The sequence below is a fragment of the Dendrobates tinctorius genome, unplaced genomic scaffold (assembly GCF_039654945.1).
Source record: "Dendrobates tinctorius isolate UK_male_01 unplaced genomic scaffold, ASM3965494v1 ptg000124l, whole genome shotgun sequence".
Taxonomy (NCBI): Eukaryota; Metazoa; Chordata; class Amphibia; order Anura; family Dendrobatidae; genus Dendrobates; species Dendrobates tinctorius.
Window position 1 is genome coordinate 6,394,671 of NW_027361792.1, and position 27,849 is coordinate 6,422,519.

General features: G+C 42.1%; 1 protein-coding gene across 3 annotated transcripts in view; it reads right to left on the reverse strand.

Moving 5' to 3' along the window:
• Positions 1 to 11,112: 11,112 nt before the first annotated feature.
• SLC1A2 (solute carrier family 1 member 2) overlaps positions 11,113 to 27,849 on the reverse strand; it is a 132,827-nt gene continuing 116,090 nt past the window's right edge. For 2 of the 3 annotated variants that reach the window (XM_073541810.1, XM_073541812.1), the window contains exons 9-11: positions 27,590 to 27,724; positions 26,368 to 26,596; positions 11,113 to 18,194 (exon numbers count right to left, since the gene is read on the reverse strand). In XM_073541810.1, the coding sequence (XP_073397911.1) occupies positions 18,126 to 18,194; positions 26,368 to 26,596; positions 27,590 to 27,724 (433 nt within the window). In that variant the 3' untranslated portion in view covers positions 11,113 to 18,125. Of the gene's footprint in view, positions 18,195 to 22,212; positions 22,284 to 26,367; positions 26,597 to 27,589; positions 27,725 to 27,849 lie in introns of all 3 variants that reach the window. The other variant, XM_073541811.1, reaches the window with a different exon arrangement.

The following is a 27,849-nucleotide window of genomic DNA, read 5'->3' on the forward strand; positions in this document are numbered from 1 at the left end:
GGTCTACATCCTTGAATGACTGGGGTCTTCAACTTACGAGTCTCCATTTGTTGCATGACAACAACATCCAGCGTGCATTTTTGGTGTTGTAGTTGTGCAATAGCTGGAGACTCATAGATTGGAGACTTCTTCTGTAGATCATAGCTTGCCACCAACATTGGCTTTTCCATTCATTACAAACACATTTATAGACCTCAACTTCCCAGGCCAAGTGCCAGCTGGACAATGAGGATGAGGTTTGGAAGTGCACAGAATACTTTGGAAAAAAAAACACAAGAACTACTGGCAGTCTATCGGATTTACTTTTCTATGACTTTCCATGGATTCCGAAAGTATAATAGTGGCATGGTTTCAGGATGCTATTACTCTATAGGGCTTAACTGTACCTGGGTACATGGTACTGAGAACATGACAGTGTCCCAGCTCTGGAGACATATCATGAAGTCATGTTTACTTCTACAAAAGAACTAAGTGGAGCAGCTAGATGGCATTTTCCATAGCTGTGTGCATATCATTGAGCTGTCATAAAAGTGGTTGACCAATAGGCTACCATGGAATACCCAAGATGGGTGCTGAACTTGTGGGAGGCAGTGGAAGATACTAAACTTGTATAAAGAACTAGTTCTATGATGTTAGAGAGCCCCTAAGCGTCTCCAAAAAAAGGTGGAATCATTAATCCAACCACCAGGACCCAAACCCCTGTAAGGTCACATGTAGGACAGGTTATAGAGTCAGTAGACATCAATGGAGAGAGTCACATTCATGCATTGCCAACTCTACATGTGTTCTAGAATCAAGGTGATTTACGAAAGGCCTTTGGTTGACCTTAGTTTTTCAGAGAGGTAGGCGTCCCGAAGGTAAACAGTTTATATACATTTATGCAGGGGGCATTTATGCACATTTAATCTAAGTATGAGGCAGATATAACATGGATGAATGTGACACGCATCTCTATTTTCTTCATACAGGTAACCAGTTACTCAATTCCTGCTCTGATTTCAACTCCTGTGTATATCCACTCTGTTCTATGCCTGCAAGCAGTTAATCCTTAATGCTACATATGTCAACTATGCAAGCTTATATCTGGTATATAGTTATTTCAACTTGCTCTGCTTGTCCCCTTATGTAGTGAGGTCAAGTAACTTTTCAAAGTGCTTTATGATCCATGTAGTGCTGGACATTTGTTTATCTGACCACAACATTTATTGGGTCCTGCTGTCCCAATTTAGTTTGATTGGTAACGAGGAGAAAAAAAACCCAAGATCTGAGAACTAGCCTGCTATATATATATTCAGACCTAGCTTGGGGGAAGGCATTTATGCACATTTAATCGAAGTACATTTGATCTAAGTAAGAGGCAGTTATAACATGGCAGTTAGACAGGGCAAGAGACAGGTAAGACATTTATATACATCTATTCCCTGTAAATTTGGATTACAAGAAATATATACCATATGCATTTGTATAATTTATATCCTGGCCGCTGCATTCATACACATCCACCGCCCTGGCATTAACTCTCTACACTCCATCCATATCGGCCCCTCACTACTTTCCTCTCCTATGTATAGCACTCACGCTCTTTTCACATTGTTAAATTGCACAGATACAGTCAGTCCCACCATTCAACATAAGAGATGCTCTCACAAATCACTTAACAATCTGCTCACTCTTTCTATCCTCCTTCTCCTAGTCACAGGAGACATTGCTCCCAACCCTGGTCCCCCATGTTATAGAAAGTCAAACCCCCCAACTGCTACACTCAGAAACCCCTCTAATCTTATTAATATTCCCTGCATGCCTCCTGTCTCTCTTAATTGTGCCCTTTGGAATTCTCGCTCAGTGTGTAATAAACTCTCCTTCATCCATGACTTCTTCCTTTCAAATTCTTTTAACCTCCTGGCTCTTACTGAAACCTGGATCCAGCAGTCAGACACTACCGCTGCTGCTGCTCTTTCATATGGGGGACAACACTTTTCTCATACCCCAAGATCAGACAAAAGAGCAGGTGGAGGCGTTGGTCTGCTCCTATCACCAAAATGTACCTTTCAGGTTATCCCTCAAGTACCCTCACTTGTCTTCCCTTCTTTTGAGGTCCATGCCGTCAGACTCTACACCCCCTTCTCCATGCGAGTTGCGGTGGTGTATCGTCCTCCCGGCCCTTCTCATCAGTTTCTGGATCATTTTGCCACTTGGCTTCCACATTTTCCCTCCTGTGACATCCCTACCCTCATCATTGGCAATTTCAACATCCCCGCTGCTCTTCCCCTCTCCCCATCTGCTAAACACCTTTTATCTCTAACCTCCCCGTTTGGCCTTTCACAGCTTACTAATTCTCCAACGCATGAAGACGGAAACTCCCTCGACTTGGTCTTCCGGCTTTGTGTAGTGGATGATTTCACAAACTCCCCTCTGCCGCTCTCTGACCACAACCTTCTTTCATTCTCTATCAAGAATTGTCTGGCAGCTCAGGTCACCCCCACTGTCCTTTCTTATAGAAACATACAAGTCATTAACACCCAGAAACTTATGAAGAACTTGCAGTCTTCATTGGCCCCTATCTCCTCCCTCTCATGTCCTGATTCTGCACTGAAGCATTACAATGAAACACTTCAAGTGCTCTGGATGAATTTGCACCTCCTTCACACAGAACACGACACAGACGGCGACAACCCTGGCACACCCTGCAAACACGTTTCCTGCAGCGGTGCTCCAGGTGTGCCACACATCTGTGGAGAAAATCCAATCTACACAAAGACTTCATCCATTATAAGTTTATGCATAGAACATACAACACTGCCCATCACCTCTCCAAACAAACCTATTTCAACACCCTCATCACCTCACTGTCCAATAACCCTAAACGTTTCATTGACACTTTTCCTTCCCTGCTCAACCCAAGAGTACAGGCCCCAACCACAGAGCTTTGAGCTGACGATCTGGCCAATTACTTCAAAGAAAAAATTGACCATATCTGACAGGAAATTATCTCCCAATCCCCTCATACCATGCACTGTCCTCCCTCCCCCACTGCATCTAGCTCACTCTCTGATTTTGAACCAGTCACAGAAGAAGTAGTAAGCAGGCTCCTTGCATCTTCTCGCCCAACCACTTGCACCAGTGACCCATTACCGTCACATCTCCTCCAGTCCTTCCCCTGCTGTCACCAGTCACCTAACTAAAATATTTAAGCTCTCTCTCTCTTCTGGTATCTTTCCCTCCTCATTTAAGCATGCCATCATACATCCACTACTTAAAAAACCATCCCTCGACCAAAACTGTGCCGCTAACTATAGACCTGTCTCTAATCTTCTCTTCATCGCTAAACTCCAGGAACGCCTGGTCCACTCCCGTCTGATCCGCTATCTCTCTGATAACTCTCTTCTCAACTCTCTCCAATCTGGTTTCCGCTTTTTACACTCTACTAAAACTGCCCTCACTAAAGTCTCTAATGATCTATTAACAGCCAAATCCAACGGTCACTATTCCATGCTATTTCTCTTGGATATCTCTGCAGCATTCGACACTGTGGATCATCAGCTCCTCCTCACTATGCTCCGCTCCATCGGCATCAAGGACACCGTTCTCTCCTGGTTCTCCTCCTATCTCTCTGACCGCTCCTTTACTGTATCTTTTGCCGGTTCCTCCTCTCACCTTCCCCTTACTGTTGGGGTTCCTCAAGGATCTGTCCTAGGCCCCCTCCTCTTCTCTTTGTACACTGCCCCTATTGGTTAAACAATCAGTAGATTTGGTCTCCAGTACCATCTCTATGCTGATGACACCCAATTATACGCTTCCTCGCGCCTGCCTTTCTAGAAAACACCAGCGATTGTCTAAACGCTGTGTCTAACATCATGTCCTCACTATATCTGAAACTGAACCGGTCAAAGACCGAACTCCTTGTGTTTCCTCCCTCTACTAATGTACCTATACCCGACATTGTCATTAGTGGTTCCACTATTACTCCCCAGCAACATGCCCGCTGTCTTGGGGGTCATACTTGACTCCGAGCTTTCCTTTGCCCCCCACATCCAATCACTGGCTCGCTCTTGTTGTCTGCATCTCAAAAACATTTCTAGAATTCGACCTTTTCTTACTTTTGACTTTGCAAAAACTCTTACTGTTTCTCTTATTCATTCTCGTCTGGATTATTGTGACTCCCTTCTAATCGGTCTCCCTCTTACCAAACTCTCCCCCCTCAAATCTGTCTTGAATGCTGCAGCCAGGATCATAATCCTCGCCAATCGTTACACCGATGCCTCTACCTTGTGCCAGTCATTGCAATGGCTACCCATCCACTTCAGAATCCAGTACAAACTTATTACCCTCACCCACAAAGCTCTCCATGGCTCAGCACCCTCCGACATCTCCTCCCTCATCTCAGTATACCACCCTACCCGTGCCCTCCATTCAGCTGATGACCTGAGGTTAGCATCCCCAATAATCAGAACCTCCCACTCCCATCTCCAAGACTATACACGTGCTGCGCCAATTCTTTGGAATGCACTTCCCAGGTCAATACGATTAGTCCCCAATCCCTACAATTTTAAGCGTGCCCTGAAAACGCATTTATTCAGACTGGCCTACTGCCTCAACACATTAACCTAATCTATCCCTGGGTGGCACAGTCAAAAGTTTTACCATAACCAGGTTCCCCACATCATGTTCCCACATGCTTTATGCATCCATTAGCCCTCTGTGTCTGTACTGTTACACACTTAACATTATGGCTGGTCCATACAATCAGGGCAACTGTTACCACCCACCTTTCGTGTCTACCTCTTTCCTCATAGATTGTAAGCTTGTGAGCAGGGCCCTCACTCCTCTTGGTATCTGTTACAGTGGGGAAAAAAAGTATTTAGTCAGTCAGCAATAGTGCAAGTTCCACCACTTAAAAAGATGAGAGGCGTCTGTAATTTACATCATAGGTAGACCTCAACTATGGGAGACAAACTGAGAAAAAAAAATCCAGAAAATCACATTGTCTGTTTTTTTTTTCATTTTATTTGCATATTATGGTGGAAAATAAGTATTTGGTCAGAAACAAGCAATCAAGATTTCTGGCTCTCACAGACCTGTAACTTCTTCTTTAAGAGTCTCCTCTTTCCTCCACTCATTACCTGTAGTAATGGCACCTGTTTAAACTTGTTATCAGTATAAAAAGACACCTGTGCACACCCTCAAACAGTCTGACTCCAAACTCCACTATGGTGAAGACCAAAGAGCTGTCAAAGGACACCAGAAACAAAATTGTAGCCCTGCACCAGGCTGGGAAGACTGAATCTGCAATAGCCAACCAGCTTGGAGTGAAGAAATCAACTGTGGGAGCAATAATTAGAAAATGGAAGACATACAAGACCACTGATAATCTCCCTCGATCTGGTGCTCCACGCAAAATCCCACCCCGTGGGGTCAGAATTGTAATGTCCACACGTTGCCTTTCCTTTTAGTAACATAATATTTTGCAGGACCATATACAGGTGAGGTCTTGTTGGTTGGTCTTTGACGAACCACCACGACATCCCCTCTTTCGATGGCACTTGACTGTGTCCTTCGCCTTCTGTCTGCATAACGTTTCATGGCTTGTTTGTTGGAGAAATCTGTGGATCTCACTGAGGAGTCACTCGGTCGGGGATGGCTGGTCACATCAGGGAGACGTATACGCAGGGTTCTGCTGAACATTAAATGAGCTGGAGCAGCATTAGTAGTGGAGTGTGGCATATTGCAGTAATTACGCATGAATTTGTATAATGACTGTTTCAGTGGGATGTGCTCCAGACTCGCTGCCTTGATACGTTTCCCCAGAGTGCGCATAAAACGTTCCACAATTCCATTGGCTTGCGGCCAGCAAGGTGTGATTTTCCTGTGATTGAATCCCAAGTATTCAGAAAATTGTGTAAACACATGTCCATTGAATGGAGGTCCATTGTCTGTTTTGACCACTCTTGGAATACCATATGCTGAGAAAATGTCGTCCAGCTCTGGTATGACATTATTAGCAGATGTTGAAGAGATAAATGAAATGACAGGGTATCGAGAATATTCATCAATTGTTACGAGAATGTATTGGCCATTTGGCAATGGTCCATATATATCGACTGCCACTTCCTCCCAGACAGCAGTGGGTAACGGAGACATTTGTAATGGCTCTAAGGTTGATGATGGAGTGATTAATTGACAAGTAGAACAGCGTCTAATCTTTTCTTCCACCAAGTGATCCATATTTGGGAACCACACTTTTTCTCTGAGTAACTTCTTTGTGCCAACAATTCCTAAATGACCTTCATGTGCTATCTGTATGACTAAGTTACGCAAAGTCTTAGGTACAACTAGTTTGGTACCTCGAAGAATTAGGTGTTCTTCAGTGACTGATAATTCCTCACGTACGTTTGAGAATAGTTTTAACTCTTTCAGATCAATCTCAGAATCAGGAAATTTTTCCTTTTGAATTTCATGCCACCTTCGATTTTGTATGATTTGTATTAGGGCACAGAGTGTCTTGTCTTTTGTTGTTTCATTTATAAATTGATCAAGAGAAAGTGCTTTTGGCACGGCATGATCTGTAACAAAACGTAGGTATTCTTCAATGGAGGAATGCACAGGTATATCATCATTAGTAGGATGTCTTGAAAGATAATCAGCCGGATTGCTGTATTTTCCAGGTTTGTGAACAATGTTATAGTTGTAGTCCTGTAGACGTAGGCCCCATCGTTCAATTCGTGCAGGCATTTTAGCTCTGGGATTTCCAAAAATTGTAAGAAGTGCTTGATGATCTGTGACAATGGTGAAGGGAGCTCCATAGAGAAATAAGTGAAAGTGTTCACATCCCCAGACAACTGCCAAGCTTTCTTTTTCAGGTTGAGAATATTTTCTTTCAGTGTTTGTTAAGCTCTTACTTGCATAAGAAATGATGTGAGGATTTTGATTGTTATCCTTGTACTGCGCTAGAATAGCACCCAGTCCCACGGGACTGGCGTCCACAATCAGTTCAGTTCGAAGAGCTGGATCAAAATAAGCCATAGTAGTTGTCGAGCAGAGTTCATTTTTAATTGTTTCAAAAGAGGCCTGACAGTCTTGGGACCATTGAAAAATACAACTTTGTTTTGTAAGTTCCCGTAGTGGATTGCTGATTGTTGAAAAATTCGGAATATATCTAGCACAGTAACTTGCCATTCCAAGGAAAGAACGCACTTCACTGGCATCCTGTGGAATTGAGGCTGTTCTGATAGCTTCCACTTTCTTGGGGTCTGGTTGTACTCCTTTTGCCGAGAAGATGTGACCATAGAATTCTAATGAACCCTTGTCAAACTCGCACTTCTCTTTGTTTAAAGTGAGTCCAGCAGAAAGCAGACATTCGAAGATAGCATATAGAGCACGATTATGCTCAGCTTGAGTTTTACCAAAAACCAATATGTCATCACTGTAATTAAAGGCATTTGGGATGTGTTGAATGACACTCCTTATTGCATCCTGAAAAATTTCTGCTGCTGAGCAGATTCCAAAAGTCAATCTTTTGTATCTTCTGAGGCCCACATGGGTGGAAAATGTGGTCAAGTATCGGGACTCTGGACTCAGTTCTAATTGATGATATCCCTTATTGAGGACGAGCTTTGAGAAGACGGTGGCTCCATTTAATAAATGAATAATGTCATCAATCGTAGGTGAGATATGTCTTTCCCTCTGGATAGCGGTGTTGGGCAGGCGCATGTCAACACACAGTCTCACTTGATCAGGAGTCTTTGGTTTTGGAACTACCACAAGTGGAGAGACCCACGGAGTGGGACCAGTAACAGTTTCAATAACGTCCTCATCCATGAGCAATTGGAGTTCCTTTTCTACCTTCTGTCTCAGGTGAAATGGAATATGCCTGTGAGGCTGGGCTACTGGACGAACATTGTCATCCACATGGTGTACTTGAGAGTCCTTTAGTTTTCCCAAACCACTAAATAGGGAGGGAAAGCTGTTCACCATAGTTTGTACATCCATATCCGCAGGGTCAGTTATGGTATGAATAATCTGGATGAGCCCTAGCTCCAAGGCAGTGTGATAGCTGAGAAGACATCCTCCCGATCCTTGTAATGTGTGGAAAGTGGTTTTCTGCCTGTTTTCTTTATATCTAATTTCAGCATCAAATTGTCCCATTATAGCTAGAGGTGTTTTAGATCCATAAGGAAAGATTTTAGTCTGCACTTGTTGTAAGACTGGCCTTGTTTTCAATTGTTCATATGTAGTGCCATCTATGATATCCACTGAAGCTCCTGTATCTATTGTAAAGGTAATGTCAGTGTTGCAGATTGAGAGTGTAACACAGGGAGACTGTACTGAACCAGTGACAGAGGTAGTGAACACATAGTTCTCAGTCGCAGACATTTCTTCTGTGTCCTGATTTATCACTTTTACATCTGCAGATTTTGTCATAGGCAGCGGAGGCTTGTAGTGCGCTGATTTGCAAACAGCTGCAAAATGATTCCCTTTTCCACATTTACTGCAGGTTTGTCCCATAGCTGGACATTTGTTCTGGTGGTGAGGGAAATCCTGTCCACATCTATAACATTTCTTCTGTTTCTGGGCTTGTTTGTCTGGTAAATTTTTCTGTTTGAGATTATGCACATGTAATTTATCCCCATTCTCCATTACGGTAGCCTGATGATCTGCTATTTCTATAGCACGGGCCATTTTGAGCAAATCATGTAGAGAGATATCCTGCTGCAGAGCCTTACGCCTTAGGTTATTAGACGAGCAGGTGACAATTATTTGAGTTAGGATTTCATCATCTACATCTGTAAAGGCACATCCATGTGCTAACTCTTTCAGCCGTGTGACATAAGTGTCTATGGACTCTTCTGGAAGGTGCTTGGCAATCCTGAATTTATATCTTTCATATCTGATGTTCTGTTTGGGGTTGAAGTAGCCAGTGAGAGCTTTAGTGCAGTTGCTGTATGTGTCTGTTTCTGCTGCAGGTAACGTACTGTATATGTCATAGACTCCTGTGCCTGCACAATGCAGGAGCAAAGCTCTCTTTCTTTTCTCCTCCTTTATGTCCATGGCTTCTAGGAAATTCTCAAATCTGTTTAGCCATTTTCTCCAGTTATGGGAGAGATTAATGACATCAGTCATATCAAACTGTGGGAATGTGTGCAAGTAGTCAGCCATGATAGAGTCTCTCAGTGGTGCTGGCGTGTGAAGCGGTAAAATATAGTCTGTACTCACAGCAGTAGGTGATTATATCCCATCCTCGTCGCCAGTTGTAATGTCCACACGTTATGAAGAATTCAAGGTATTAAACTTTAGATATGTTTTATTCTTCGTCCTCCAGCACACAGCATAACAGTTGCATTCCCATGCTACCAGAAGTGAAACTGAAACTTCCCTTCTCATCCCTCTTGTCTCCACCCCCCAAGTCCCATAAGTCTGGCTTGCTTAAAGAGACAGATCTAATTATTATACATTACAAGAATGATCACAAGAACGGTGAGCAAAAATCCCAGAACCACAAGGGGGGACCTAGTGAATGAACTGCAGAGAGCTGGGACCAATGTAACAAGGCCTACCATAAGTAACACACTACGCCACCATGGACTCAGATCCTGCAGTGCCAGACGTGTCCCACTGCTTAAGCCTGTACATGTCCGGGCCCGTCTGAAGTTTGCTAGAGAGCATTTGGATGATCCAGAGGAGTTTTGGGAGAATGTCCTATGGTCTGATGAAACCAAACTGGAACTGTTTGGCAGAAACACAACTTGTCGTGTTTGGAGGAAAAAGAATACTGAGTTGCATCCATCAAACACCATACCTACTGTAAAGCATGGTGGTGGAAACATCATGCTTTGGGGCTGTTTCTCTGCAAAGAGGCCAGGACGACTGATCCGGGTACATGAAAGAATGAATGGGGCCATGTATCTTGAGATTTTGAGTGCAAATCTCCTTCCATCAGCAAGGGCATTGAAGATGAAACGTGGCTGGGTCTTTCAACATGACAATGATCCAAAGCACACCGCCAGGGCAACGAAGGAGTGGCTTCGTAAGAAGCATTTCAAGGTCCTGGAGTGGCCTAGCCAGTCTCCAGATCTCAACCCTATAGAAAACCTTTGGAGGGAGTTGAAAGTCCGTGTTGCCAAGCGAAAAGCCTAAAACATCACTGCTCTAGAGGAGATCTGCATGGAGGAATGGGCCAACATACCAACAACAGTGTGTGGCAACCTTGTGAAGACTTACAGAAAACGTTTGACCTCTGTCATTGCCAACAAAGGATATATCACAAAGTATTGAGATGAAATTTTGTTTCTGACCAAATACTTATTTTCCACCATAATATGCAAATAAAATGAAAAAAAAACAGACAATGTGATTTTCTGGATTTTTTTTTCTCAGTTTGTCTCCCATAGTTGAGGTCTACCTATGATGTAAATTACAGACGCCTCTCATCTTTTTAAGTGGTGGAACTTGCACTATTGCTGACTGACTAAATACTTTTTTTCCCCACTGTATAATCTATGTGATTATTGTTATGCTGTAATGTCTATTGTCTGTACAAGTCCCCTCTGAAATGTTAAGTGCTGCGGAATATGTCAGCGCTATAGAAATAAAATGTATTACTATTATTAAATACTACCTATATACATGGTAACCGGTGAGGAGCTGATTGCTTTTTCACATTAGATTGGAAGAACTGATATGGGCAGGAATGGTGGGCGGTGGAGGCCCGCTAGATTCCAAAGTGTTGAAGGCCGCAATGGGCTTCTGAAGAAGAATGTTTCCATTATATATCATGGCCCCAATTTATAATTCCTTTTGTGCCTGTTTTTTTGTCTGTTTTTTGTGTGTTTTGCACTTTTTTGGGTTTTCACCTCATTGTGCCAATTTACGAAACGTGCAATTTTTCGGCTGTAAAAAGTTGCAAAAACAGTTCAGAAATTAGGACAAAAAAAAGGACCATTTTTGACTTCATGAATAGGAAGCATAATTTTAATTATTTTACACAAAAAAATAACAATTAATACAAGACAAAAAAGTAAAGTGACTTAAAACCCCCAGGAATTATGAATCAGGGATCACAGATCTTCCCTCCCAGCATTCCCCTTCTGTCGAAAAGAAAGACACCCAAGGCCATGAGGCTTTATATACCAACATTTATTAATATGTACATAAGAGGTACGACACTTAGCGAATTATATTATATTCTTATCGTCATGTATAAAGAATTTCCAGTTTTATACATAAGTTACAGAGAAAAAAAAAAAGATGTGACACTGTTTGCGAGCATCACAGCAACTTTCTAGAAATCTCAAAAGGCAGAAGTTTTACACAGTAACAGCACACGTCACGAAGGAGAAGTCCTACATGTCAACATGAGAAACACAGGGAAGCCTGGACTTTCTCACTTATTAGCCATCCAATTAACAATACACGCAATTTTTGCTAAAATTTAGATTAAAAAAAAAAAAAGCACAACAAAACACAGAACCGACATTGTCAATCAATTTGCACAAGTACATCTCAATTATAAATCCCGTTCATTTGCAGGGAATTGACCATCTATTAATGTTCAGACGTGAAAAGATTACAATGCCAAGAAATGGGTTATATTATTTTTTTTTGCAAACAGCGCCACTCTTATTCACAGGCTGTATCCGATATCGCAGCTCAGCCCCATTCCCTTTATTGGAAGTGAGCTGAAATGCCAAAAAACATCCCGTGAACAAAAGTGGCGCAGTTTTAGGGCAGAAAGTAATTACGATGTGACAAGTAAGGCAGCTTAGTCCCGCTTCCTTGGATTGGGCAGAACTGCAATACCAGATGTGGACAATAACGGCGCTCTTTCAGAAAAGAACCGCCTTGTTTTCTGATCCTATACAAACCCTTCTACTGCTTTCATTGGGGTGTGATTTCGCCATGAGTGAAGTTTCTTGGCCGCAAGTTGGAATTTACTACTGATCTTACTTTTAAAGGAAATCTCCAGTCGCTATGACATGTTATTCTAATGATGGCCTATAGAAGACCAGTAATGAAATTCTAGAAAGTTAACGATTCAATATCTTTGATTATCTCTTTTTATATTGTAGTTTTATGTTATCACTTTCATCCACTTTCCATAGGGGGCTGAGCCCGGCACAGAGTTCCTGCCCATTATTCCGGCTAAGCCCGGCACAGAGTCCCTGCGCTTTATTCCGGCTAAGCCCGGCACAGAGTTCCTGCCCTTTATTCCTTCTGTGACATGGGAAACACCCAACATCTGCCTCATTTTGATTGGCGTTCTCCCTTAATGGGGTTGTCTACCTAATGTGGACTCGGTTCTTAAGTTTGGTAGCGTTCCTGCCCGTTATTCCGGCTAAGCCAGGCACAGAGTTCCTGCCCGTTATTCCGGCTAAGCCCGGCACAGAGTTCCTGCCCGTTATTCCTTCTGTGACATGGAAAACACCCAACATCTGCCTCATTTTGATTGGCGTTCTCTCTTAATGGGGTTGTCTACCTAATGTGGACTCGGTTCTTAAGTTTGGTAGCGTTCCTGCCCGTTATTCCGGCTAAGCCAGGCACAGAGTTCCTGCCCGTTATTCCGGCTAAGCCCGCCACAGAGTTCCTGCCCGTTATTCCTTCTGTGACATGGGAAACATCCAACATCTGCCTCATTTTGAGTGGCGTTCTCCCTTAATGGGGTTGTCTACCTAATGTGGACTCGGTTCTGAAGTTTGGTAGCAAGAAAAGATAACATTTCCTAATATGTGTTGATTATGAATTCTGCAGTCTTTCTGTTGAACAACAGGACTTGTGCATGCAACAGAGCATCTGCGAAGGCGCAGCTAGATTTTTGTCACCTAGCACATGTATATAAAGTGTCCAACACCCTGGGACTGAATAGGGATTATATATTTTTTAGGTAAGAAGACAATATATAAAAAATGTATAATTACTTTTTAAACCCAGGGTCAAGAGCCATCTACATGGGCCGATTTCTGCTCATGCAACATGACTAGTAGACTCTACAGAAGTCAAATCGATGCTCGAATATTGGTCCACTAACTGTATGGGTGAAAAATATGGTTCTGTCCCCGTACACCATAGATGATCCAATCATTGGCTGACCGATGGCACAAATTATTGGACCCTTAGTGTCAAGAACATGATGAAAAATACCTGGATAGAGAAGTCTGCCAAGATAGTGAGATCACAAGGAGTAACCTGGAATGGAGCCCTGGAGGAACCATCTGAACACATTTTCATCAGTTGGAACCAATAAACTAACTTGTATGTTATGATTACTCTTACCGTTAAATTATTAGTGTGAGGGTATCTCCTAATGGACATCAGAGAAGACACACTTATGCAAATGTTCTCCAGAATTGATATTTCTGGGAAGCTTTGTGAGGAACTCCTGAGGAAATCGAGGGCTCAACATGTCCCACAAATATGAATGTTGGGAGGTAAGAGCACAGGCTCAAGAAGACTCTTGTTGGTGTAATATTTCCAATCCTCTGCTCCCCTTCCATAGTGTGCAGGATCACAAAATAAAAACAAAGTGAAAAGCTGCAGCTGCATCCCCCTCTTCCCTCACCTCCATGTCTACCGTTTACTGTTTTTTTGCTGGCTAAGGAGGTTTCTAAACATTTACAGAACACCTGAAAGCAAAGGAAAGGGATTTACAGGCTGTTATTAAAAAAACTGCCACCGATAGGTACACTTTAAGACAGAAAGGAGAGCCTTACATTTCCCAAGCTAATGTCTTAAAGTTATCAAACCTAATGTCAACCTATGAGAGTCCATTGTGGACAAAAAAAAATAAAAAATCTACCAGCCTGTACTTAAAGATACATTTCACCCATTTCTGGCCAGTGAAACGGGAAACTCTCCTTGGAGGAAAAAAAAAACAACAATTAACCATATCAACTTTGTAAACTACCAACGATTGTGCTAAATTTTCTACCAACTGTATCTGTTTCTAATGCTGTAACATGCCAAAGGTACCTAATAAAAGTTCTACTTCAGCTCCTAATCTCTTTTTGCTACATCACACATCTAAAAAGAAAAAAAAATCACTAAGCCACTGATCGGGAAAGAAAAGAAAAAAAAAAAAAGACAAAAACACAAAATAATAAAAAAATGTAAATGTTTCCATTTTTACGGCCATTAGTACATCACAAACTGGAGTAGTCACTCGTCAGTAATGAAACATCACAAGCGTTGCTGCATACAGAACCGTGAGACACATTCAGAAATATTTACAACACGCTGGCTATATATATGTATAGACTATATACACGTGATATTGTATTATATGTTGGTTACAAGGGGCCAAAAAGAGCGAAAAAGCATTGTTTTGAAGGGAGGTGCATCAATGGGAATACACAAAGCCGAAACGTTTCGACTGCATTGTGAGAACACACTGACACTTTGCCGAAACTTTCTTTTTCACGACCATACTTACGATTATCTACTTGACAGTGCGGGAGGCACTTGATCTACTCGTCTGCACGAAAACAGGCGGATGAGGCTACCAAATGGGTCTACGACTAGTGATGCTCAACGGAAGCAACCGATGAGAACGACTATTTTACATTAACCTATGAAACTGCTGGTGGTGGGGGGTTGGAATTCTTCAACCACAGCAAATTGGAATCTAAAAGTTGCAAAACTTCTTGGGCAAAAGTAAAAAGTTCCTGGAGAAGCCACCAAGGTTTCGATTCAGAGACCAGTTATTTGACCTATTTTTGGAGCCCAGTTCTTGATCTTGACAATTTTGCCAAACAAGGGCCATGGAGAAGGACTTGTTGGCCAACTAGACTATTTGTACATCCTATAATATATTTAGCCACCAATTTTGCTAATTCTTTGGGGACAGATCAGAAATTATTCTACCGGTCCACAACTTCTGCCCTTAGGGACTCTTTGCCACCAGCATCGAATGTCCACCGAAGGTGTCATTTTTGGACAAAGTGATCTATACCAGGGTTCCCCAACTCCAGTCCTAAAGGCCCATCAACAGGTCCTGAATTTAAGAATTTCCTCAGTATTGCCCAGGTGATAATTACATCACCTGTACAATACAAGGGAAATCCTGAAAACATGACCTGTTGGTGGGCCTTGAGGACTGGAGTTGGGGAACCCCGATCTATACTGATCTTCATTCGAGACCCTCAGCCAGAGCAGAGAACCTCTCCAAAGCCCAACTTTAATCTTTCCACTTAATTTTAGTATTTTATCATCATTTCCTAATTTTTTTTTATTGAAAATCTTAAGGGTCTCGAAACACGTAATGGGAAAATTTGACAATGTCGAAAAGGTCAAATATTTCCTTACCAATTCTACAGTGTAAGATTTTGGGGCATTTTACTAGAATGGGAAGACTTTCCAAAGGTTTGAGGTAGTGGTGTCTAATATGTATGTGGTCCAGTCATTCCCAATCCCAAACATGCAACACATAAGTCAGTTCACTGACCCTGATGTAAAACAATCTTGGAGGAAAAAAAAACAACAAAAAAGTTGTCCTGTCACCTATAAATACTAGAAATATGGACTCTGGTTGAGTTTGGACACAATGTTCAGTGCGTCCGGTCCTCATGTAGAATGGTTTTATTAGATGGAAATCCAGTAATCCAAAATTTTATCAATGAACTTTTTAATATGACGGAGGGAGAACTGGGCCAAAAATCTTAAAAAAATAAATAATAAATGAAAGACGTGTAAAAATCTAAATCCTGCTAATCCCACATGGAATGTAATTTTCAGGAATACATTTTCCCGAGGGTGATTTTTATAGGAATGAAAATTCCTGGTCCCATTAACCCTTATATTTGGTCCAAAGTTTTAAAAGGCAAAGTAAGAGAATTGTAAACCATATGACATTACTGGCAGTATATTAACCATCATCCTGTTTCATAATGTTTTAGGATGAAAATCTCACTTTATGATATATTTCCTGGTGAAATGATTGATCTGTTGTGGAACTTTTGGTGGTGGTGGGGATGGGGGGGTATGCCTGATGAAGGGCTGGCTCTCATGTATGTAGACAAAGCAAGTTGATCCTAATATTTCAATAAATCAACATAAAATAGGCATTTTTGCTGTTGAAAACAATTTTTTGGGGGGTGGCCTTTCCACTGTAGCGGTACTCCGTAGGGGGCGGAGCATATAGAACACTCCAAAAGAGAATATCGGAATGAGTGTGACATTTATACAGAGCGATAAAAGAGATGGGAGGGGGATGTAATTATCCAACCTTGACTATTTTTGGTTGGTCGAGAAGAATATCCACCAGAAGAAGATTTGCAAATGCAAGAACTAGATGGATCAGGTCACGCGTAATATGATGATTGTGCGCTCCAGTGTAATTGTGCTTTCTTGATTTGTGCTTTCCTATGGTTCATGATGATGATGAAGACCAATTTTGGAAAAAGGCGTGATGCCAAAAATTACACTCCCCATTGGACATCAAAATTCTAATATCATCTACTGATATAAATTGAAAAATCTACATAAAATATCTTATTTTTTCTATATTAACTATTAATGTATTATGAGCAATGACATTTCAAGGCTATAATTTAGCGCGCTCGTGGATGGTTATTTTTGCATACAGCACCTGCCATTGCTATATACAGCATTACCGCCGCGTGTGCTGCCGCTGGGAGGCAGGTGAAGATGCAAGGTGCCATGTCAACGGTCTCCGGAGTAATACTTGCCTAATGCATGCTACCCTAGGAAATGTGCGCTAAGTAGCTGCAAATACCGGAGGCACTGTGCACAAATTCTGCATTCGAAGACTTTGCAAAAATATATATGTGCTTATCACTTTTCTCATATATACTGGTGTGAAATAAGGTACATTTTTTGTATAGAAAAAAATCCAATTAGCGGGATAAAAAAAATAATTATTTAAGCTTTTTTTTTTTTTTTCTTTGTGGAGCTATGGAGAATCTTTAAAGACTAGGCTTCCTTAACTTTCTGACAATTCTTAATTAAAAAAAATATATATTATCGGTCAAAAGTGACCAATCAGTTTGGATCTCATTTTCTAAAGTGTACAGGAAGCGTTTCTAAAAAAAAAAAAAAAAAAAAAGTAAATAATTCTAAATTTTTTTCATTTTTCTCATCCCTTATTGCATTACTCTGAAAAGGTGCAATAAAAATGATTAGAAGTAAAAATAAAATAATGATAAATCTACAATATATTCAATTTAATTGTTTTGATCCCTTTTAACTAAGGAATGTTATTTTTCTAAAATAAACTGTAAAATTCCTGATATATTATATTAATATGTGCTGTAATAACCATGAAGTTAACATGTTCTAAAAGGTATTCAGTCAAAGGGAATCTGTTCATCAAGCAACATAATAAAAAAAGGTTAAGAAAACATTTCGGTTAATATATATTAAAAAAAAAAAAAAAAAATACAAAAAGCAAAACAAACACCGTAAAATACAAGATACACTGAAATAATACAAGTTACAAGTTTCTGAAATTCAAATAAAATTTCACATTTTGAAGGAAACTTTATCAAGAACAATAACAGCGGTGCTAAGCCATGAATTATTTTCCTGAAAACCTAGAAATATATTAATATAAAATATATTATATAGAATCTTGGTTAGATGGTCTATTATTACTAAAAGTATGAAGACCGGGATATTTCTTCGATGCTGATAAGGACATTGTGTCAGGACTACAGCAGGAAGACTGAGAAATATATAAGATTTATGACATATATAGGACCAGACAGGAGTAAAATACAAGACTCCCCGGTGGTTCTCATGGAGTAAACCAGTTGGCCACCGCCAATACCATGTATTTATATTGAAGGTGTATCCCGACACGGAACTGATAGGAGACCAGCCATTGAACGGAATGTTGTGATCACTGTCCTGTAGCCAGAACCATTCCAAATTCTGCACATTTGATTCCCGAGTCTTTACAATGAGGTGTGAGCCCATTCAAACGATCTCGACACCCCAAGACCAAGTCAAGTCATTGGTCTGGTTTTGCCCATTTTGCATATTCGGATGCCCAAAAAAGGTTTTCTGTGCTATGACTTTTAGGGTTGTGCTGGGTAGCTATGGATGTAATGAGATTCATCAGATCATACATTATCATACTCTTCATGAAGACAGGCCGTGGCGGTGGGCTTCTTTCACCCTTACGCTTCCAGAGGTTCTTCGACTACAGCATTGAAGTCTGCCGTTTTGCCGTTGTTTGCCAGCGTCACCTGAAAATGATCATGGTTATGATCTATCTCCAAAGAAAAAGAACGACACCAACCCCCCCAGTACACCCGATGAGTGACTATCAAGCATGATTGTGTCAAAGGTGGAAGGAGATAGTGTTAGGACATCTATCATTAGTAATGCTGGCACAGCAGTTAGAGAAGAGCGTTGGGACATATTAACCACCAATGAAAGTAGGTGTGTAGGTAAAATGATATCTCAGGTCTAAGGTCCAAGCCACCAATTCAGAGAGAAAGTGTGGAGATCAAGTAATGACTTAGGTATTAGATTCAAACCACCAATGAAAGTGGAAGATGACCTAAGGAATGAGGTCCAAGGCAAAAATGTATGTGGAAGTGTAGTTAATGTGGTATCTTAGGTATGAGGTCCAAGTCACCAATAAAAGTGCAACATGTGTAACCAAAGCAGAACTTCAGGTATAAGGTCCAAGTCACCAAGTGAAAGGTGTGTAGGTAACACAATACCTTGTGTATGAGGTTCAAGCCTAAAATATATTTGGAAGGTGTGTAGGCAATACGATACCTTACGTATGAGGTCCAAGCTTTCAAAAGTCCTTGGGTTTCTTCACGATGCCTTGCTGGACTAACCTATGGTGTTTCAAATGCTTCCACCCCAACCTAGCCAATTAGTTGAGAGAAGACATGTATTGCATGAAGGTTACTTGTTTTGATGTCTGTGCTCTTGATAAAAAATGTTTTCCCCACTTAAAGACTATTGGCACTCTTACAATCATACCTCAGGTATGAGGTCGAAGCCACCAGTAAAAATGGAAGATGTGTTGGTAAAGTGATCCCTTTAAGTATGAGGTCAAGCTTTTGAAAGTCCTTGGGTTTCTTCAAGATGCCTAATGACAAATTCTGGTGTTTCAAAAGCTTTCACCCTATCGTACCCAGGTAGCTGAGAGAAGACACCTATAGTATGATGGCTAATTGTTTCGAAACCTCAACCCTGGCTAATTAATTATTATTTTCACCACTTTAGAACTAAATTAGCCTCATGTCATCCATCAATATACAAAAGGACAGTCTAATTTCAGTCCCCAAGTCTGGAATGGCCCATATTTGTTGGCCGATACCTCCCTATCGGTAAAACTAGTCATCCTGGCCCAATATTTTTGAGTAATCTGATTATTAAGTTAATATTTAGACCATGTAGGGGGCCAGAATGGGCACATCTATGATCAAAAGAATAAAACTCTGAGCTCTCTCGTTGAGTAGAGAAAAAACCCAAAGCACTTGCTTTGGGATGGGTCTACAAATGGTTGACATTCTAACAATAGTTGGTTGAGAAGACAAACCCAGTATTGTGGTCCAAGAGCGCTCTCTATGCTTTCCTCTGGAGCCAGAGCTGAAACTTAAGGATCTTGGGCCTCAAAGAAAATCTGTATCAAGGTGATACCTGTCATACAACATATTTTAGGGGACTCCTAATGTGACAGAGGGGCATCTCAGTACCCTTGGATACTGGTGTCCGGGTGGGTCGTCTACTCCTGTGTGACATGTGCGGGTAATAAATGTTTAGTATTTGTATTTGGTCTTGACAATGTGGTTAGTGCAATGAAAGAAAGAAGAATATTTACCATGCAGCAAGCAAGCAAGCACATTTATTAACCACATGCAGGAGAGGGTGTCAGCTTCACACATGCACATAGCAGGCGACAGCAGTCAGGAAGACGCAGGCGGCGGAAATTAGCAAAGTTCCTTTAATGCACGGAAAAAACAGCGGCAGGATTAGCGTCACTATAGAAAAAGTGCAACCGTGTTACAGATCACATTTTCAATCATCAATCATTGCTTCTTATGGTGTCAGTCAGATCAATAATATACAAATATATACAGTTACATGTAATAAGAATTGATGGGGGCTGGAGGGTAAGGCCGGAATCACATGGCAGACTATCTGGGCGGCGTACAATCAGCTAATATGCGAGGAAGCGGCTCCTTTCATTAAAAAGCTGCTCATTCAGCCATAAGTGATGCGAGGAGTGTAAGTAATCCTGAACTAATCTCATTTATTTCAAGGAATTAAGGTCTCCTTACACCTATAACATATGTACATTATTATTTACAAAAGTGTACAAAATTAACATTAATTCTATCATTTAAAGGCGAAATTCACCTGTAAATATTATTTAGCCTTTTATACATAGATTTATTCTATATATAAAGTTGAATCACTTTGTAGATATGTTACTGATCCTGAGTTACATCCTGTATTATACTCCAGAGCTGCACTCACTATTCTGCTGGTGCAGTCACTGTGTACATACATTACATTACTGATCCTGAGTTACATCCTGTATTATACTCCAGAGCTGCACTCACTATTCTGCCGGTGGAGTCACTGTGTGCATACATTACATTACTGATCCTGAGTTACATCCTGTATTATACTCCAGAGCTGCACTCACTATTCTGCTGGTGCAGTCACTGTGTACATACATTACAGTACTGATCCGGAGTTACATCCTGTATTATACTCCAGAGCTGCACTCACTATTCTGCTGGTGCAGTCACTGTGTACATACATTACATTACTGATCCTGAGTTACATCCTGTATTATACCCCAGAGCTGCACTCACTATTCTGTTGGTGCAGTCACTGTGTACATACATTACATTACTGATCCTGAGTTACATCCTGTATTATACCCCAGAGCTGTATTACTAATAAATTAATAGTGAGTGCAGCTCTGGAGTATAATACAGGATGTAACTCAGGATCAGTAATGTATGTACACAGTGACTGCACCAGCAGAATAGTGAGTGCTGCTCTGGAGTATAATACAGGATGTAACTCAGGATCAGTAATGTATGTACACAGTGACTGCTCCAGCTGAATAGTGAGTGCAGCTCTTGAGTATAATACAGGATGTAACTCAGGATCAGTAATGTACAGTATGTACACAGTGACTGCACCAGCAGAATAGTGAGTGCAGCTCTGGAGTATAATACAGGATGTAACTCAGGATCAGTAATGTAATGTATGTACACAGTGACTGCACCAGCAGAATAGTGAGTGCAGCTCTGGGGTATAATACAGGATGTAACTCAGGATCAGTAATGTAATGTATGTACACAGTGACTGCAACAGCAGAATAGTGAGTGCAGCTCTGGAGTGTAATACAGGATGTAACTCAGGACCAGTAATGTATGTACACAGTGACTGCACCAGCAGAATAGTGAGTGCAGCTCTGGAGTATAGTGCAGGATCAGTATAGAAAATTTAGTAAAATGCACTATTACTAGATACATTTGTGTTATAATCCTGAGACACTTCACTTCTCCTTGTGGTGTCATTGCTGTCATGAAGTTGTAGCTTTAAAGGCCATTGCTAGATTTAGAGGTGACGCTCCTGCAGGATGACACTTTACTGCAATAATGGAATTCACAAGGTGTGAAATAGATTCTATTAAAAGTAGAAATTGACGCCTGGTCGACACGTTCTGTGACGATGTGAAATTTTAACAATTGAACAAAAATTTTCTCTGCCAAATTCCCGGCAGATAATTCAGTGACGTTGCACTGCTCGGCCTCCGTACACTCATACAGATCATTTTTATTGTCTTACTATGGTGGCATATTTATTTTAATTCTGCTATTTGTGTAAAATCCTTCTTCAAACGCTCAATACTATGGAGGACTCATCATGTTTGTGCAGCACACGGGCAGCCCATTGATTTTAAATAGAGCGGTGCAATATGTCTTTAGTCCTGCGGTGGCACTGTAGGGAAATCGAACATCTGCTGCTTTAGATCCTCACCGATCACTGGTGATCATTGAAGGTTCAATTGCAAAATTTCAACTTTACAGTATCAAATTGTCAAGAGGGGTCTTTTCTTACTAAAAGGGATTGTCCACCCCTTTAAAGTCTTGCATTTGTGGCAAAGACTTTTTTTTTTTTTTAAGAATAGTAAGTTTTTACTGGTAGACATCACTAAAAAAAAAAGCCAACCAGGATCAACTGCATCTCGCCCTTAAGAGCTTGTCTGTGCCTTACCTTACACGCTAAGGTCCCCGCAGTGAACACAACACCTACAGACAGGACTGGTATTCGACTCGGTGGAAAAACTGGATACACGAGAGCGTTGGAATATGGAAACATGACAAAATGCACCGACATTTCAACAACAACAACAACAACAGCAAAAACATCATAGAAATGTCCGTCCCTCCCGTCCGTAAGAGGAAAGGATGTAAGCATGCATTACAAAAAAAAGAGTTACAAAGTAACAATGAAAAGATCATTATACAAAAATATGCAAAAAATAACATCATGCAAATATCGCCATTCCACCCCAAATATAATACAGCGTTACCAGACACACGGACCGGTGAATACTGCGTTACCAGACACACGGGCCGGTGAATACAGTGTTACCAGGCACACGGGCCGGTGAATACTGCATTACCAGACACACGGGCCGGTGAATACAGTGTTACCAGGCACACGGGCCGGTGAATACAGCGTTACCAGGCACACGGGCCGGTGAATACTGCGTTACCAGGCACACGGGCCGGTGAATACTGCGTTACCAGGCACACGGGCCGGTGAATACTGCGTTACCAGACACACGGGCCGGTGAATACTGCGTTACCAGGCACACGGGCCGGTGAATACTGCGTTACCAGACACACGGGCCGGTGAATACTGCGTTACCAGACACACGGGCCAGTGAATACAGCGTTATCAGGCACACGGGCCGGTGAATACTGCGTTACCAGGCACACGGGCCGGTGAATACTGCGTTACCAGGCACACGGGCCGGTGAATACTGCGTTACCAGACACACGGGCCGGTGAATACAGCGTTACCAGGCACACGGGCCGGTGAATACAGCGTTACCAGGCACACGGGCCGGTGAATACTGCGTTACCAGACACACGGGCCGGTGAATACTGCGTTACCAGACACACGGGCCGGTGAATACTGCGTTACCAGACACACAGACCGGTGAATACAGCGTTACCAGGCACACGGACCGGTGAATACTGCGTTACCAGGCACACGGGCCGGTGAATACAGCGTTACCAGGCACACGGGCCGGTGAATACTGCGTTACCAGACACACGGACCGGTGAATACAGCGTTACCAGACACACGGGCCGGTGAATACAGCGTTACCAGACCCACGGGCCGATGAATACAGCGTTACCAGGCACACGGGCCGGTGAATACAGCGTTACCAGGCACACGGGCCGGTGAATACTGCGTTACCAGGCACACGGGCCGGTGAATACTGCGTTACCAGACACACGGGCCGGTGAATACTGCGTTACCAGGCACACGGGCCGGTGAATACAGCGTTACCAGACCCACGGACCGGTGAATACAGCGTTACCAGGCACACGGGCCGGTGAATACAGTGTTACCAGGCACACGGGCCGGTGAATACTGCGTTACCAGGCACACGGGCCGGTGAATACTGCATTACCAGACACACGGGCCGGTGAATACTGCGTTACCAGACACACGGGCCGGTGACTACAGCGTTACCAGACACACGGGCCGGTGAATACAGCGTTACCAGACACACGGGCCGGTGACTACAGCGTTACCAGACATACGGGCCGGTGAATACTGCATTACCAGACACACGGGCCGGTGAATACAGCGTTACCAGACACACGGGCCGGTGACTACAGCGTTACCAGACACACGGGCCGGTGACTACAGCGTTACCAGGCACACGGGCCGGTGAATACTGCGTTACCAGGCACACGGGCCGGTGAATACAGCGTTACCAGACACACGGACCGGTGAATACAGCGTTACCAGGCACACGGGCCGGTGAATACTGCGTTACCAGGCACACGGGCCGGTGAATACTGCATTACCAGACACACGGGCCGGTGAATACTGCGTTACCAGACACACGGGCCGGTGACTACAGCGTTACCAGACACACGGGCCGGTGACTACAGCGTTACCAGGCACACGGGCCAGTGACTACAGCGTTACCAGGCACACGGGCCGGTGAATACTGCGTTACCAGACACATGGGCCGGTGAATACTGCGTTACCAGGCACACGGGCCGGTGACTACAGCGTTACCAGACACACGGGCCGGTGAATACTGCGTTACCAGACACACGGGCCGGTGAATACTGCGTTACCAGGCACACGGGCTGGTGAATACTGCGTTACCAGGCACACAAGCTGGTGAATACAGTGTTACCAGGCAAACGGGCCAGTGAATACAGCGTTACCAGGCACACAGACCGGTGAATACAGTGTTACCAGGCACACGGGCCGGTGAATACAGTGTTACCAGGCAAACGGGCCAGTGAATACAGCGTTACCAGGCACACGGACCGGTGAATACAGCATTACCAGACACATGGGCCAGTGAATACAGCGTTACCAGGCACACGGACCGGTGAATACAGTGTTACCAGGCAAACGGGCCAGTGAATACAGCGTTACCAGGCACACGGACCGGTGAATACAGCATTACCAGACACATGGGCCAGTGAATACAGCGTTACCAGGCACACGGACCGGTGAATACAGCGTTACCAGACACATGGACCGTTGACCGGAGAGAATCTACGATCTACGCACAGTGGGATAATCCCACTATAATCCCAGTCCGTATTACATGCATAGATGTATGTACAAAATTGTGTTGGCATCTCATTAACCCCTTTGCTGTCAAAAAAGTTGACATTGCACTGTTATTTCAACAGGAAACAAACCCCTTGACCAGCAAAAAAGGCACAACATAATAACAATAAGAAGAAGAAGAACTACTACTCTCAGCAAAATGTCTAATTTTCCAGACAGCTAATATGCTACCGTGTATCATGGAAGAAGCCCCAAGCCTGGCAAGTTATAGGCATGACCACCACCCATAGAAGTCTATGGGCTCCTTCTGCTCCTTTGCTTCTGAATTCATCGGGCGGTATGCAGAGTTGTTTCTCTCTTTTTTTCTTTTTCTTTTTTTTTGAGATATTCTACCTTCAAATCAATACTAGAAATTAAAAACTAAATAAATTATAGTTATTTTAGATTAAAAAAAAATAAAAGTAAATAAAAAATTACCCTTTAATGATTGATAAAAGTTGTATGAAATAAAATATTGAAATCAGTTGAATAAATCGTTACAATTATTTTAGTACAAAAATAAATTTAAAATAATATATTTAATAAATATTAGTTCATTTTTAATTATTGTGAATGTTTTATTCCTTCAAAAAATTATGTAAATAAAAAATAAATAAAAAATAAAAAAAAGCTTTATTACATATATGTACAATATATAATAATAATATACAGGATATATATATATATATATATATATATATATATATATACACACACACACAGTATGCATATATAAATATAAAATACATATATACATATGTTTGTATATATTTTTCAATAATATACAGTGCGTATAAGACATACAGTATATATGTGCATATATATATAAAAACGTATATTTTTTATATATATATATATATATATATATATATATATATATATATATATTACTCACGGTTTATTATTAAACATATCCGATTAAAGCACAAAAATAAAGTATTAAAATAAATAATATTTTGATAAAAGTTCTATATGGCTGTGCTTTTTAAAGGGGCTTTCCAGTTGAAAAAAAAAGAATGTTTTCATCTACCCTTCTAGGGAAATTTTGAGTTGGGTCCCCTCTTCAGGACCTTCATCTCTTAGAGAACAAAGTGGAAAATGATTATCAAAAGCATCTGGAGGACTCATCATGTCCTGCATTACACAAACAACCCATTGATTTCAAAAGGAATTGTGTAATTCTTAATTTCACCTGCGGGGGCAATGTTGGCAAACTGAACACTTACTGACAGGTTTCCCCACAGATTGCAGTTGGATTAAAGATCCGTATTGGTGCATTTATGCCAAAATTACTGAATACTCCCCATTTTGTCCTGCTCGCCATTCCATGATACACTGTAGTAAAAAAGGAAGACATTTGCATTTAGTAACTTCAGAACTGGGTTACAATGTAACCATTGGAGGTTGGGCCACTATATTGGGGGTGACTTGGCCTGTTGTAATTGCAACAGGAATAAAACGTGCAACGGTACCATCGGGCATGCGGTTGCAACCCTCGTAGCATGCAGTCTATATACAGGTCTCGATATCCATAAAGGTGAACGGTACCTTGCAGTCGTCGACTACGACGGAGTTGTGCGCTGCGTAAATGCATTGGTTTGAGTTATTCTCCCTGTGGTTTTTCATGTCGTCATAGATGGACTGAGTCTTGGTCATTTCAAGTTCCTGCTGTGCGTGCTGCTTATCCAGACTCTCCAGCTCTGCCTTGGATAGATGATAGACAATGCCGGCACCGAAGGAATCGCCCACCACGTTGACCGAGGTCCTCATACGGTCCCTTATATTGAGGAAACAGAAGACTCATCGGTACATAAAATAAAATCAAAAATACAAAATGAAAGCATTAGGCCGGTTTCCCACATCCAACATGAGTATGCACTGAGGGGTCTGAGCCGGTTGTGACATTCAGCGTCCAAATCCCGAGTGTAGAAGTAAAACAAAACGTATTCTGCCATATACAAAGGTGACAACATCTCAACCTTTAGAAGGTCTTTATCATGCACTTGATGAAGACCTTCTAAAGATGGAAGCGTTGTCACTTTTGTATATGGCAGAATACGTTTTGTTTCACCTCTACACCTGGGATTTGGACACTGACTCTTGCGAATGTGCTGGATTATCTTCAAGTAGGTTCCTTGGAGCTTCTGACCTTGCGTCCTTCTAGAGAGTGTTGCCGACTGCCCCCTTTTTTTTTCCTATGATGAGCCGGTTTGTGAGTCTCCTGATCGACAGCCTCATGACAATTTTTACCTATCCAGAAGATAGGTGATATGTCTGTTTTCTGGGGGCTAATTACTGCTAGGAAGGGCTTCTGAAATGCCCCCTCAAAATGTAGCAGTAACCACGCAGCGCTTGCTCCATCTATCTCACGGGCAATGCACGGCCATGGCTCCATTCTTATGGAGCATTTCAGAGGCCCATTCTGGGGATCGGTGAGGTTTCCAGTGCTCGGACTCCCAGCAATCAGCAAGTTATCTCATATCTTGCTGATATGTGATAGCTTATGAGTTGGGAATAACTTCTACCTCCTCCATGCCAACCTAGGAGAACCACTGACTACAAGATGAGGCCATTATACCAAAGCAGTAGAGCGCATGGGGTCTGCCAGTTATTCCTTCTCCTATGACTTCTGCGACAACCAATAAGAACCAATGGACTCCCAATTTCTATACATGTTATGTACATAGGGTCATGTCTCACGCCTCTAAAAAGCCATTATCAATGTGATCTTGGGTGGTCGTTTCAAGTAGGTTTCACATCCGATACTTACAGCAGCCAGTCCACAGCGACTAGTAGACTGATATCCTGGGTGGGCAGCCCCACAGCCGTCAAGATCAGAAGCATGGTAACCAGGCCGGCACTGGGAATACTGGCTGCTCCCACACTTGCTAAGGTGGCCGTCAAACTGGGAAACAAAAACACAAAATGAAAAGTTAACACACAAAGAACTGTAGACCTCCATGGTGACGGAAAAAGTGAGCAGACACTGCGTGATGTGCATAGAAGTGCCTGGGGCTTGAGCAGTTCCAT